The sequence below is a fragment of the Syzygium oleosum genome, unplaced genomic scaffold, assembly GCF_021117445.2.
Source record: "Syzygium oleosum isolate NSW1041296 unplaced genomic scaffold, Sole_v2.1 Sole_v2.01, whole genome shotgun sequence".
NCBI classification, from domain to species: Eukaryota; Viridiplantae; Streptophyta; class Magnoliopsida; order Myrtales; family Myrtaceae; genus Syzygium; species Syzygium oleosum.
This window is the reverse complement of record NW_026607485.1, coordinates 31,501,081-31,513,992: the sequence shown is the minus strand read 5'-3', so window position 1 is coordinate 31,513,992 and position 12,912 is coordinate 31,501,081. Positions and strand designations below refer to the sequence as shown.

Genomic DNA, 12,912 nt, shown 5'->3' with positions numbered 1-12,912 from the left:
CACGAAACAGAGCACCGAGTTCGAGCCGTTCGTTCCCACCAATCCTCCGCAAATTATCGACACGCCGCCGCCTGAGTGCTTCCGTCCCCACGCCGCCCCAGCGGCGTCACCTCAGCCCCTCTCTGCCTCTCCATGTTAAGCGGCTTTTGGAGACGAATCAAGGGTGGTGAAGCCAGATCTGGGGTCTCAAGCCCGATCGGCGGTCGCTACCCTCGGGCGATGGTCGCCTGAGGCTGGTTACGAAGGTTGAGACTTGACGGCGCGACAACGGCTGGGACAGGAGACGGTGACAGGCAAGCCACGGTGGCGGGGACGTGTGTTAGAAATTAAACCAAATTTGTTAGTACTTGTTTCCTTTTTGAGTCTGTTCGTATTTCCATATTTTGATAGATATTGTGAGATATTATTTCTAGTTATATTTTAGGAAAGTTTCCTAAGTCAATTAGATTTCCTAATTAGAATAGGTTTCCTAGAAAGAGGTTTCCTATTTCGAATCAAACTATGGTCTGTATATAGTCTATTTTTCTTGTAATTGAGATATGCAATAGAAAGACGCGAATAGCGATTATTTCACCTTCAAAAATCCCTTTCATCAAATCAATATTGTTGCCGCACCTCTGACGCTCAACAAATTGGTATCAGAGCTTACGGTTCGTGATCATGGCCTCAACGAACAATCAGCTTCCTCTTCAATACCCTCGTCTTACCAAAGAAAATTATGGTAACTGGGCTGCTAGAATGAAAGCTCTACTCGGCGCCTACGGTGTGTGGGAATTTGTTAACACTGGCTATGATGAGCCAGAGGATGAAGCCACGTTGAACCAGAATCAGAGGAATGCCTTGGAGAAGGCTCGAACGAAAGATCAATATGCCCCGTCGATCATCTATCAAGCGTTAGATGATTCCATGTTCGAAAAAGTTTCGAACGCCACTACCGCTAAAGAGGCATGAGAGATTCTTCAAAACACACATCAAGGAGTTCAGAAAGTTCAGAAGATTCACCTTCAAACCTTGAGAGGCGAATTCGAGGTAATTCGTATGAAAGAATCTGAATTGATTGCTGATTATTTCACGAGAATTTTGGCAATTGTTAATCAGATGAAAAGAAACGGAGAAGAAGTTTCCGATGTTCGTGTTGTTGAGAAAATACTTCGGTCCTTAGACAAGAAGTATGATTATATTGCGGTTGCAATCGAAGAATCCAAAGACTTGGATGCCATGACGGTCGATGAACTTATGGGTTCATTACAAGCCCATGAAGAAAGGTTTAGAAAGAAAAAGATTGAACCGGTGGAGGAAGTTCTCCAAACGCAGTTGACCATACGAGATGAAAAGGAGCAAAGAAGAGATCCCGTACAAAATCACGGGACAAATCAAGATCATGATCGAGGTCGTGGCCGAGGTCACTTTCGAGGAAGAGGTCGCGGACGACGAGAGGAGATCCCGCTCGAAGTGATGGAGGATACCGGTACCAAAGAGGTGTTCGTGGAAGAGGAAAGAACTCGACAAGCCAATGGTATGATAAATCTAAAATCCGATGTTATCATTGCAATAAACTTGGCCATTATGCTTCTAATTGCTGGAACAAAGAAAGTAGTAGAGTAGACGAAAAGGCGAACTTGGTGAATGATGCTGATCAAGTTCTCTTATTGGCATTCAAAGAATATGAAGAAGGTCTAAGCGATACATGGTATTTGGATACCGGCGCAAGCAATCACATGTGCGGGAGAAATGACATGTTTGCCGAGTTAGATGAGACAATTAAAGGGAGTGTCTCATTCGGTGATAACTCTAAAATTCTTGTTGAAGGGAAAGGTACAATTTTGATTCGCTTAAAGAATGGTGCACGTCAGTTTATTACCAATGTTTATTATGTTCCAAAAATGTCAAGCAATATATTGAGTTTGGGACAACTTCTGGAGAAAGGTTATACTGTTTATATGAGAGATCTTAATCTTATGTTGAGAGATCGGAATAATAAATTGATAGCAAATGTGAAGATGTCGAAGAACAGGATGTTTATTCTTAATATAAAGTGTGAGATGTCTCGATGTCTAAAGACGTGCGTAGATGATCCTTCATGGTTGTGGCATTTGAGGTTTGGCCATCTCAATTTTGGCGGACTCAATTGGCTTTCTCGCAAGAAGATGGTTTATGGCTTACCACATATTGATCATCCCGATCAATTATGTGAAGGGTGTGTTATCGGCAAGCATTCCAGAACTAGCTTTCCGAAGGAGGCGACTTATCGAGCGAAGAAGCCGCTTGAGTTGATTCATTCTGATTTGTGTGGCCCGATCAATCCTCACTCATATGGTAATCATCGATATTTTGTTACTTTTATTGATGATTTTACTCGGAAAACTTGGGTGTATTTTTTGAAAGAAAAGACATAAGTGTTTGATATTTTCAAACAATTCAAGAACCTGGCTGAAAAGGAAAGCGGCTATTTTATCAAGGCTTTGAGGACTAATCGTGATGGAGAATTCACCTCAGCCATATTCAACAAATTCTGTGAAAATCATGGTATTCGGCGTTTCTTGACGGCCTCGTATTCTCCTCAACAAAACGGTGTGGCTGAACGGAAAAATAGAACCATTCTTGATATGGTTCGAAGCATGTTGAAGAGCAAAAATTTGTCCAAGGAACTTTGGGCAGAAGCTGTTTCGTGTGCCGTCTATCTTCAAAATAGATGTCCAACATATGGACTTGAAGGCGTAACTCCACAAGAGGCATGGACCGGGAGAACACAAAGTGTTTCGCACTTGAGAATTTTTGGAAGCATTGCATATGCTCATGTCCCGGATCAAAAAAGATCGAAACTTGAAGACAAGAGCAAAAAGCTCATCTTTATTGGGTATGACTCATCATCCAAAGCCTATCGATTATTTGACCCTAACACTTTGAAAGTGTATGTAAGTAGAGATGTCAAGTTCGATGAAGATGGAATGTGGGAAGAAAATCTAAAAGAAGAAGCGAATATTCGTGATGATTCCGATCAAACGGAGTTGAAAGATCAACCTTCACCTTCTTCTCCAACATCTTATTCAAGTTCATCAACACCATCCTCTTCAAATAGTGTCGATGAACCGCTAGTGCCAAGATCAAGAAGATTGTCTGAAATTTACGAAGCCACCGAAGAGCTTCATCTTATATGTCTTCTTGCAGATTATGAACCACTTGCTTATGATGATGCGGCCAAAGAAGAAAAGTGGAGGAAAGCCATGAACGAAGAAATTGAAGCCATCGAGAAAAATCAAACATGGGAGCTTGCTAATCTTCCGAAGGACAATAAATCAATTGGTGTTAAATGGGTGTACAAGGCCAAGAAGAATGAGAAAGGTGAAGTAACAAGGTACAAAGCTAGATTAGTAACGAAGGGGTACAAGCAAAAAGCCGGAATCGACTATGATGAAGTTTTTGCCCCTGTCATCCGCATGGAAACGATTAGATTGATTATTTCCATTGCTGCTCAAAATAATTGGCGGATTTATCAAATGGATGTCAAATCAGCATTCTTGAATGGCATCCTTGAAGAAGAAATTTATGTCGAACAACCCGAGGGGTTTGTTGTGAAAGGTTATGAAGACAAAGTGCTAAGGTTGAAGAAAGCTCTATATGGGCTTAAACAAGCACCGAGAGCATGGAATTCCAGAATTGATGCATATTTCAAGGCGAATGGATTCTCTCAATGTCCATACGAGCATGCACTCTATTTGAAGCAAGAAAAAGGTGATATTCTACTCGCCTGTTTATATGTTGATGATCTTGTTTTTACAGGAAATAATTCGGCGATGATTGATGCTTTTAAGGCATCGATGGTGAAAGAATTTGAGATGACCGATAATGGTTTCATGAATTATTTCCTTGGTATCGAAGTGAAGCAAAGTACCGATGGGATTTTTATTTCCCAAAAAGGATATGCAGAAAATATCCTTGAAAAATTCAACATGAAGAACTGTATGCCAGTCAATACACCAATGGAGTGTGGAACCAAGCTTTCGAAGTTTGATGATGGTGCCGATGTTGATTCGACATATTATAGAAGCTTGATTGGAAGTTTGAGATACTTGACATGCACGAGACTGGATATTATGTATAGTGTTGGAATTGTTAGTCGATACATGGAGAAGCCGAAATCATCTCATCTTAAAGCTGCAAAGAGAATACTTCGGTACATCAAAGGTACTATTTCTCATGGTTTACACTATTATTGCTCTGAATCTTTCAAACTTAGAGCTTATTCGGATAGTGATTATGGTGGAGATATCGACGATCGAAAAAGTACCACGAGATTTGTATTTTTCTTGTGCGACACTGCTTTCACGTGGTCATCAAAGAAGCAATCAAGTGTTACTCTATCGACATGTGAAGCTGAATATGTAGCTGCATCTTCATGCGTTTGTCATGCAATATGGTTGAGAAGACTACTCAAAGATATTCTTATGGAGCAGAAGAAAGCAACGGAGATTTTTGTTGATAATGTTTCTGCTATTGCTTTGGCGAAAAATCCAGTTTTTCATGAACGAAGTAAACATATCGATGTTCGATATTACTTCATCCGAGAACAGGTTAAAGAGAATAAAGTTGAAGTATTGCATGTGAAGACCGGAGATCAAGTAGCAGATATTTTTACTAAACCTCTCAAGATCGATGCTTTTCGAAAGTTCAAGAGCCTGCTTGGAATGATCGATGGAAGAGAATTTGGTTTAGGGGGGAGTGTTAGAAATTAAACCAAATTTGTTAGTACTTGTTTCCTTTTTGAGTCTGTTCGTATTTCCATATTTTGATAGATATTGTGAGATATTGTTTCTAGTTATATTTTAGGAAAGTTTCCTAAGTCAATTAGATTTCCTAATTAGAATAGGTTTCCTATTTCGAATCAAACTATGGTCTATATATAATCTATTTCTCTTGTAATTGAGATATGCAATAGAAAGAAGCGAATTGCGATTGTTTCACCTTCAAAAATTCCTTTCATCAAATCAATATTGTTGCCGTGCCTCTGACGCTCAACAACGTGATGTTGGGGGAACGCGATGACGGCGGAGCAAAGGCGGAGGGGAGAAGAGAGGGGGGTGAGTGGCCAATGGAGAGGCGGGCTAGCCCAGGCCCTTTTTTGGTTTTTCCAAGTAATTTACAAACTAAGTTCTACCAAAATACCGACCAAAAAAAAAATTCTACCAAAATATATAAAATCCACAAAACCCAAAATTTTGAATGTACGAATTGACATATTTGTTAGAAGAAAAATTGCACAAAATTCAAGTAGAATAAGTTTCTCCAATATCAAAGACAGTACATTTATGTATAAAAAGCTGACATATACCATTCATATCTATATCCTATCCTATATCTACTATATGTATAGTTATAATTGAAGCCGAAAAAATATTCACTCATGTGCCACGTGGTAGGTAGCTTTGCTCTATTATTGTCACCTGGCAAGATACATGGTACAATTGTTTCACTTGGCCCATGCTCGACTAATTAGCATTAGTTAGTGGCTTGTCGTATATCTTGAAATGCATTTTTAGTAGATACATGTTGGTTTGAAAAAAAATCATGACAGTAAAATTATCAATTTAATTTGAAAATTTTATTCAGGCTGATTTGAAATTCCAAAAAATATATGAAAATAAATATCTCGAAATAAACTTTTATCTAACATATATTTAGTTTAAAGCATGAGAAATATAACTCATTATATCAATAACATAGATAATGCAAGTTATTGTGAATATAAATCATGATATCAAACTATATATAAGTAGGTAGACAGTACAAATAAATCATAGATAACTTACTCCTAATTGGAAATATAGATTAGTTCATAATGTGATTTAAATTTATTTGGTATTAGCTTAATTGAATAATTAAAATGAAATTAGTTAAAGAACAATTAGAAATAAATATTAATTAAAGAGAACGGAAATCAAGCAAAATAAAGTAAATACTTATTATTTATTTTCTAACAAGTTTTTTTGGACTCAAATCAAAACACTTGAATGTAATTCAATTGTCTTTTCAACCGACCGGTTTGCTCTTTTGGCAAGTCTTTCACATATTTTCAACATATTGGTTGATGATCAAGGATGATTTGGCATGGGAGTAGCTTAATTTTGTTGGAATCCGATCACGTGTGTCTTGAATATCTCCCGCACAGTAGGTTGTATGAAGTTGAGAAGCTTTTGTGAAATGATTAAAGCCATATCCAAGTTTCTCTCAGAGCATTAAAGGGAGCTTAAAAGAAGTGTTGATTCCGTCTGATATGCCAGCAACGGGAGGATAATCTGAGGTCATGCTCCAGCACCGTCAGCCGATAGAAAATAATTGGATTCTCAGGGAAAGAGACTCAGAGGTAGACAGTTCAGTAAACACCAAGGAACAAGATATTCCAACTGAAATAGATGTAGAGGAAAGCTGATCAACTTAACAAAGAAGATAGGATGGTCTTAATTATGGCGAGACCATGGGTTCCACTTGCACCAACTATTATATGAGTGTTGGCTTGCAAAACATGCCTGTTCGGATTGGTCACAGCTTGTTGAGGAGGTGATTCTAGAGGCAGCGAACTAGGGGGATTTGGATTCCCATGCCTTTTGTTTTTCCCTTTTTTCGTCTCTTCTAGAAATATTTAAATATTTGCTCCTTCAATAAAATTCAAAAAACTATAAAATACAGGTTTCGCATCATGCTATTTACATGGCTGAGGAACTTATTTTTCCCTCTCTTTATGATTTGTGATGCAGAGCGCATTCATCCAAAATTAAGTGAATGCTTGTCGAATGGCCTTGGTCTTCGAAGTTGCTCTGTGAAATTTGTTACATAGACCTAATCCAATTAAGAATGCCAATACTTCATACTCTCAAAGTCTGAGACAATAAATTTGTCTCAATCTAATATAATCAATATCTTTAGGAAAGTGTTGATCTAATTGTCTCAAAGATCCAAAGGTCCATACGGGGATGATTAGTGGTTTCCTCTATTGGATAGGTACGAAGTCTTATGTCATAACTGGAGGCTTCTTTGCACTGTAATGTTTTGAGCTTGTAGCAGGTTGCTCCCCTGCTTTTGTGCCATTAACAAAACCTTACTTCATTAACGGAGAAAAAAAAAGTAGATAGCATGGAGCTTTATGGTTGACCACATGATCACAAAGCTCCATTCCCCCCTCCCGCTTCTTCAACATTAATTAGACATATCACTTACATAGATTTCACAGCGAAGTGTCTTACCATGTCGATGTTAATTCCCAAGTTTCAACAACAGTTTTAAGCAGCTAAAAATCTTGTACACTGAAAGACAACTTCCACCATATTCGTGACTTTCAGATGAAGCAGCAATGTCACACACACCAATCTCTCTAGTGAAATTATTATTCTGTCTGACCAAACTGACTTTTTGAGTATCTTCATCATTGCGTTATTCTGATCTCTGCCATCATTTTCCCTATCTCTTCAACAATGCGAGGGATCCAATCATCTTTACTCCTGTCAAAACAAAAGAGCGAGAGACATATCATTTATCATGAAATATAGAGCAAGAAGTGAACAGCATAATCCGGTAAGAGGAGCATATTCACTGGGCCAAAAGTTTCTGATTTAGTTCAGTCTTTTCTAATAAAAATTGGCTTTTGTAGCAGTAAAATTTATTGGATGGCCAAAAGAAATATATTGGTCGCTTCAAATCGGAGAATGAACCAAGCATATTGAGCAGAGCAACGAAATTGAAGTTTCAATGTATGCTCTTCAGTTCATATTAACGACTTCACAGTATAACAATACTGCAATACGGTTTCCCTTTACTTATACCCAAAAAAACAAGGCAGAAATCAATGTCATAGGGTAGGTTGACTAGGTCGATGCTGGGACCTTTCCTTGGGCATTAAGCTACGCAAGTCTCAACACTTTCTCCCCCAGACAGTAGAAATTATTTCTAGGAGAAGGTGAAAGAGTTTGAAATCTTACCCATCATGCAGATGGATTCCCTTCACATTGGCAGCTTCAGAGAGAGCCTCCCTCCATTTCTTGACCGAGCGCTTCCCATACTGGATCTCATGCTCAGCCAATGCTTTCCCATAACACTGTTTCTGTTCCCTCACTTCCTCCAGTTCCACCTTATAAAATATCGGCAGCATCCGCTGTTCTCTTTTGTTTGTCCTCCTTAGGATCTGCACCAACTCCTTCAGACACCACCAAGATTCAGCGTAGTTTTCTGAGAAAACGACCACGTACATGTTAGATTGTTCAATGGCGTCCTTCAGTGCTGGTGGGAAATCCTGGGCCATCAATAAGTTCTCACTGTCCATGAAAGGTTTTCTGCGCTTCTGGACCAAGGCCCCGTACAGGCTATTAACGAAGTCCCGGACATCCTTACCCCTGAAGCTTAGGAACACATCGAACCTTGTCATTGCAGAGATCTCTCTGACGATGTTTGTGATTAATTCGGCCTCACATCTGAAATTACTAACAACAGAGACGTGGATAATATAAGCTGCCCAAGCTGTCGAATTAAATGAAGCAAGCAATAACAATTCGGTCTAAGGAGAACAGATCACAAAAATGACCAAGACCACAAATTTTAGGAGGCAATTTCATATTGCCGCTCCACATAGGCTGTGATGTTAGTGTGGAAAGAAATGCAGAGTTGTCACAGGCATCATATTTGTCTACTGCGTCCTGTTAATGAGTAGCACGAGACATTTGTTCAGCATGCATAAGGAAAACGAAATATTACTAAAAAGAAGAAAAGAACGACCAAAGGAAAGAACGACCAAAGCAAACAGCCGACATAATGTAGCCAACTATCCAAGAACAAAAGAAGCGGCGAATATAAAGAAACTGGTTAACCCTTCACGGGGTACCACAAAGGCTATAAAAGAGAAAACCAAGGATAAGGAAATTTCTTCAATTCCGAGTCCTTTTTTCTCATTTTCGAATGACAGAGGGAAACGGAAGAGGCCTTGGTATCATCCATGGAAAGACTTGCCAAAAGAAGGACCTGGTCGGTTGAAAAGACAAGTTGAAGTTCATACAAGTCTTTTGATTGAGCCAAAAAGAAAAAATTAGAGGAGAAATCCTTGAAGACGAAAATCATGTATAGAGGGTGGATGATATGTTTGGCAACAAACCTACTTACAAAGTATAATCTGATTCAGAAATGGTTATTGCGGTGAACCAACTGGCAACTCTGATTATTAGGTCAAATATTCAAAACCCAGGTACAAAAAATGTTAAAATATGTTTCGAATTTGAGGTTGTTATATGAACCGGATCCAAATTGGATTATGTAAAAGTCCAATACATGAAAGTTCAAAGGTAAATAGATTACGGAGATTATTTCCGTGTTGGAGATGCGGTCAAGAATGGAAAGTGGTATCAGCTTGGACTTTGAACTGGATAGTCTGCTTTGAACTTTCGTTATTTTTGTCCAAACAGGCCAACAAGATGCTTTTTACTTGGACTTAGCCTTACCAAGTGCAGATGGAATGATTAGATTCCCATCTAATATTTATTTGTCTCGTCTTTCTTGCGAAGCTGCACCTTGAGCAGTGGGCACATATTTTCCTTTTAGAAGCTTTTTGAAATCACCAGTAAGTAACTTCTTCTTGTTGATTGCTAATATCCATTTTTATCATTTTATAGTATCCATTTAAATGTGAAATATGTGCTATTAGCTTTTTGTGGTGATGGGTAACATTTTTATTGATGCTTTAATCTCATGTATACGTGAAATACACTTTATTGTAATAATTTCTGCAAGAATTGTGGAAACCAATGTAACATTGAAACTCCTCCTAAAGATCATTATAAAAATTATTGCAACTCTTCATTCAAAGTTTGTTCTCACCAGTTATAATGTGATAGATATTATCATCATGAATTATAAAAGTGATAGCAATTATTTTGATAGTTAATTAGTCATATTTGAGTAATTTAAAAATTTAAAGTAACGGGCCCTTTTAGGATACATTAAATTGTCTTGATGTGTAATTTTTTTAATGATTAAATTAAGAAGTTATCTCATTAGAGTTATCTTTATGTACTGAATCATGAGAATCATAACTCGAAAATACATATTTGTTTATGCAATATGAGAAGCTTTGTAATATCTATAAAAAATGATTTTTTTCCTCAATATTAAGTTAAAACTCGAAACTATTTTTTTTACACTTATTGAGATGATTCGCTAGCTTATGATAAATGGATGTCAAAAGTAGGAATAAATACATAAACTAAAAAGCAATAGATAACTCATTCCCAAAAATATGTATACCAAATTATATATAATATTAAAGTAACAGGAACTATAATAGCACATATTTAAAATCGCTTCAACTTAGTAATTTTCCATTCTTGTTTGAATTAAGTTGCTATACTTTGTTATTTTTCATTATTTCAATTTTACTTCGAGTTTATTTTGGAAGGATCAAATTATGTGAATGCAACCTAACTATGAATAAGTTACGCTGTAATTGTTCTTTATATTAAATAATTAAATCAAGTGAATTAATTATAATTTTATCAGTTAATATTACAGTTTACTTTATATTATGCTTACTTTTTATTGCGAACATTTATTTTATTATTTTCATATTACTATTTTACTTTAATAATTTTTATCTTTTAAATTTATCTTTAATTAATTTTATTATCATCGGTAAATAAAGCGAGTTTATTTGTTAATTGAATTTGATCATGTAAGAAAATAAAATATACATTTATTTAGAAACAACTTAATAAGTATCTTTTTCATTTTGCTAGATTTCCGTGCTCATTAATATATATATTTCTTTTTAATTTTTATTTATCTAATTTCATTGCAATAGTTCATTAAGCTAATACCAAATGAAGTTAAATCACATCGTGAAATCATCTGTATTTCCAATTAGGAGTAGTTTATCTCGGATTTATTTGTATTGTCTAAATGCTTATATATAGTTTGATATCATGATTTATATTCACAATAACTTGCACTATCTATGTTATTGATAATGAGTTATATTTTCCATAGTCTAAACTAAATATATGTTAATTAAAATTTTATTTCAGATATTTATTTTCGTCAATTTTTTCGTATCTCAAATCAGCATAAACAAAATTTCTAAATTAAGTTGATAATATAACTATCATGAGTTTTTTTTTTCAAGCAAATATATTTTTTAAAAATATATTTCAAGATATATGACAAATCAAAAACTAAAGCTAAAATTAGTCAAACATGGGCCAAATGAAAGAATTAGACCACGTGTCTTGCCAAGCGATAATGACAAGCAAAGTTACCTCCCACGTGGTGAACACGAGAGTGAATATTCTTTCAGCTTCAATTATAACTATCTATAGTAGATATAAGATATAGACATGGATTATGGTACTTCAGTTTTTTATGTAGTATGTACTGTCGTTGATATAAGGGAAACTTATTCTATTTGAATTTTTGTGCAATTTTTCTTCTAACAACTATCTCGATTCGCACATTTCAAAATTTTGGGTTTCGTGGATTTTTTTTATATATTTTTGTAGAATCTAATTTGTAGATTTACTATAAAAAAACGAAAATGGGCCTGGGCTAGCCAGGGCCTGGGGCCCAGGCCTACCCGTTGGCCACTACTCACTTTACCCTAAACTCAAACCCTAGTAATGCCCGCCGCCAGCCGTTGTCGCGCCTCTCGTTCTCTGCTTTTGTCCCTCCGTCCGTGACAGAGGGAAGTCTCTGCCGTCCCAGTCGCCGGAGGGTAGGGACAGCCGATCTGGGAAGAGACGGAGGGCTGAGGTGAAGCGGCTGGGGCGGCGTGGGGACGTGACCACTCGGGCGGCGGCGTGTCGAGGATCAGCGGAGGCCTGGAGAGGACGAACGCTCGCACATGGTGCTCTGTTTCGTATGCTTAAGTGTGCTCTGTGCTGTGTGTCTAATGAGAGTGTGTTCGCGCGAGAGAATCAGAGTTAGGGGCAAAATTACTACGTACCCGCCATCCAAGTGCCACCCCATCAAGCTACCGGCTTCATGGAGAGCACACTTCCACATACGGACACTCTCCCGATCCGTCGTCGACCTTTCCTGATGCATCCTCATATCTCTCCCATAAATCCCTTCCACGCGTCTCACGTCGCTTGGTTTCACTTTGAAAAACACCGGCAACACGACCAGCTGCGTCCAGTTCTTCCGGCTCATGATTTCCGTCAGCTCAAGCAAACACCATCTCGAGGAAGCAAAGTTCTCAGAGAAAATGATGATCGCGAACTCTGACTCCGCGATTGCCTTAAAAATAGCGGCAGATATCTTCCCTCCCTTCCTGGAATCATCAATCTCTTTGTAAATGAACATTCCGGTCTGGTCCAGAGCTGCGTAGAGATGTGTAAGGAAGCCATAGCGGAGGTCGGAGCCTCTGAAACACACGAACACTTGGCTCGTTCTAGGCTTGGAAGAAGAAGCCATTATTATAATCGGGAAACAGAGGAGGTTAACAATGAGCAGGGAGTTGCCCAAGGTTTGGTATTTTGTTAGAGGAAGTTTTGTTCACCATTTCATACATGAACTTTTTTCTTTCTTTTTTATCTCGCAGGTCAACAAAGAGTATTGTTAAGTCTTTTAATAATATTATTGTCTCTCTCTACTCTCACCATACTTAAGCCATAGATCAGGAAAAAATATTGGGTGAGTTTAATACTCCACGTTACCTGTACAGCACATCATTCAAAAGTCGACATCTGACAATTCAGGCTCACCTTTTGACTCCTCTGTCTCTCCGTTACTTTTTCCCTCGTCTCCTCTCTCTATTAGACACACGGACACTCCCTCTCTCCTCTCTTTCTCCCTCATCTTCTTTGCACTGTTCTGTTCACGATGTTGCTCTCTCTCTCTCTCTCTCTCCCTTCCTCTTCGCGATCGAAACCACCCATGCCTCTGTTC

The 12,912-nt window shown here is 37.8% G+C and overlaps 1 protein-coding gene across 1 annotated transcript; it reads right to left on the bottom strand.

Annotated features, from left to right (window-relative positions):
• Positions 1-7,176: 7,176 nt before the first annotated feature.
• Positions 7,177-12,638, bottom strand: LOC115662136 (TMV resistance protein N-like). The gene is made up of 3 exons (XM_030584318.2): positions 11,969-12,638; positions 7,971-8,459; positions 7,177-7,493 (listed from the first exon to the last, which is right to left on the bottom strand). Exons 1-3 carry the CDS (start codon positions 12,436-12,438, stop codon positions 7,418-7,420), a joined length of 1,035 nt encoding a protein of 344 aa, XP_030440178.2. The 5' UTR covers positions 12,439-12,638; the 3' UTR covers positions 7,177-7,417.
• Between the last annotated feature and the right edge of the window lie 274 nt (positions 12,639-12,912).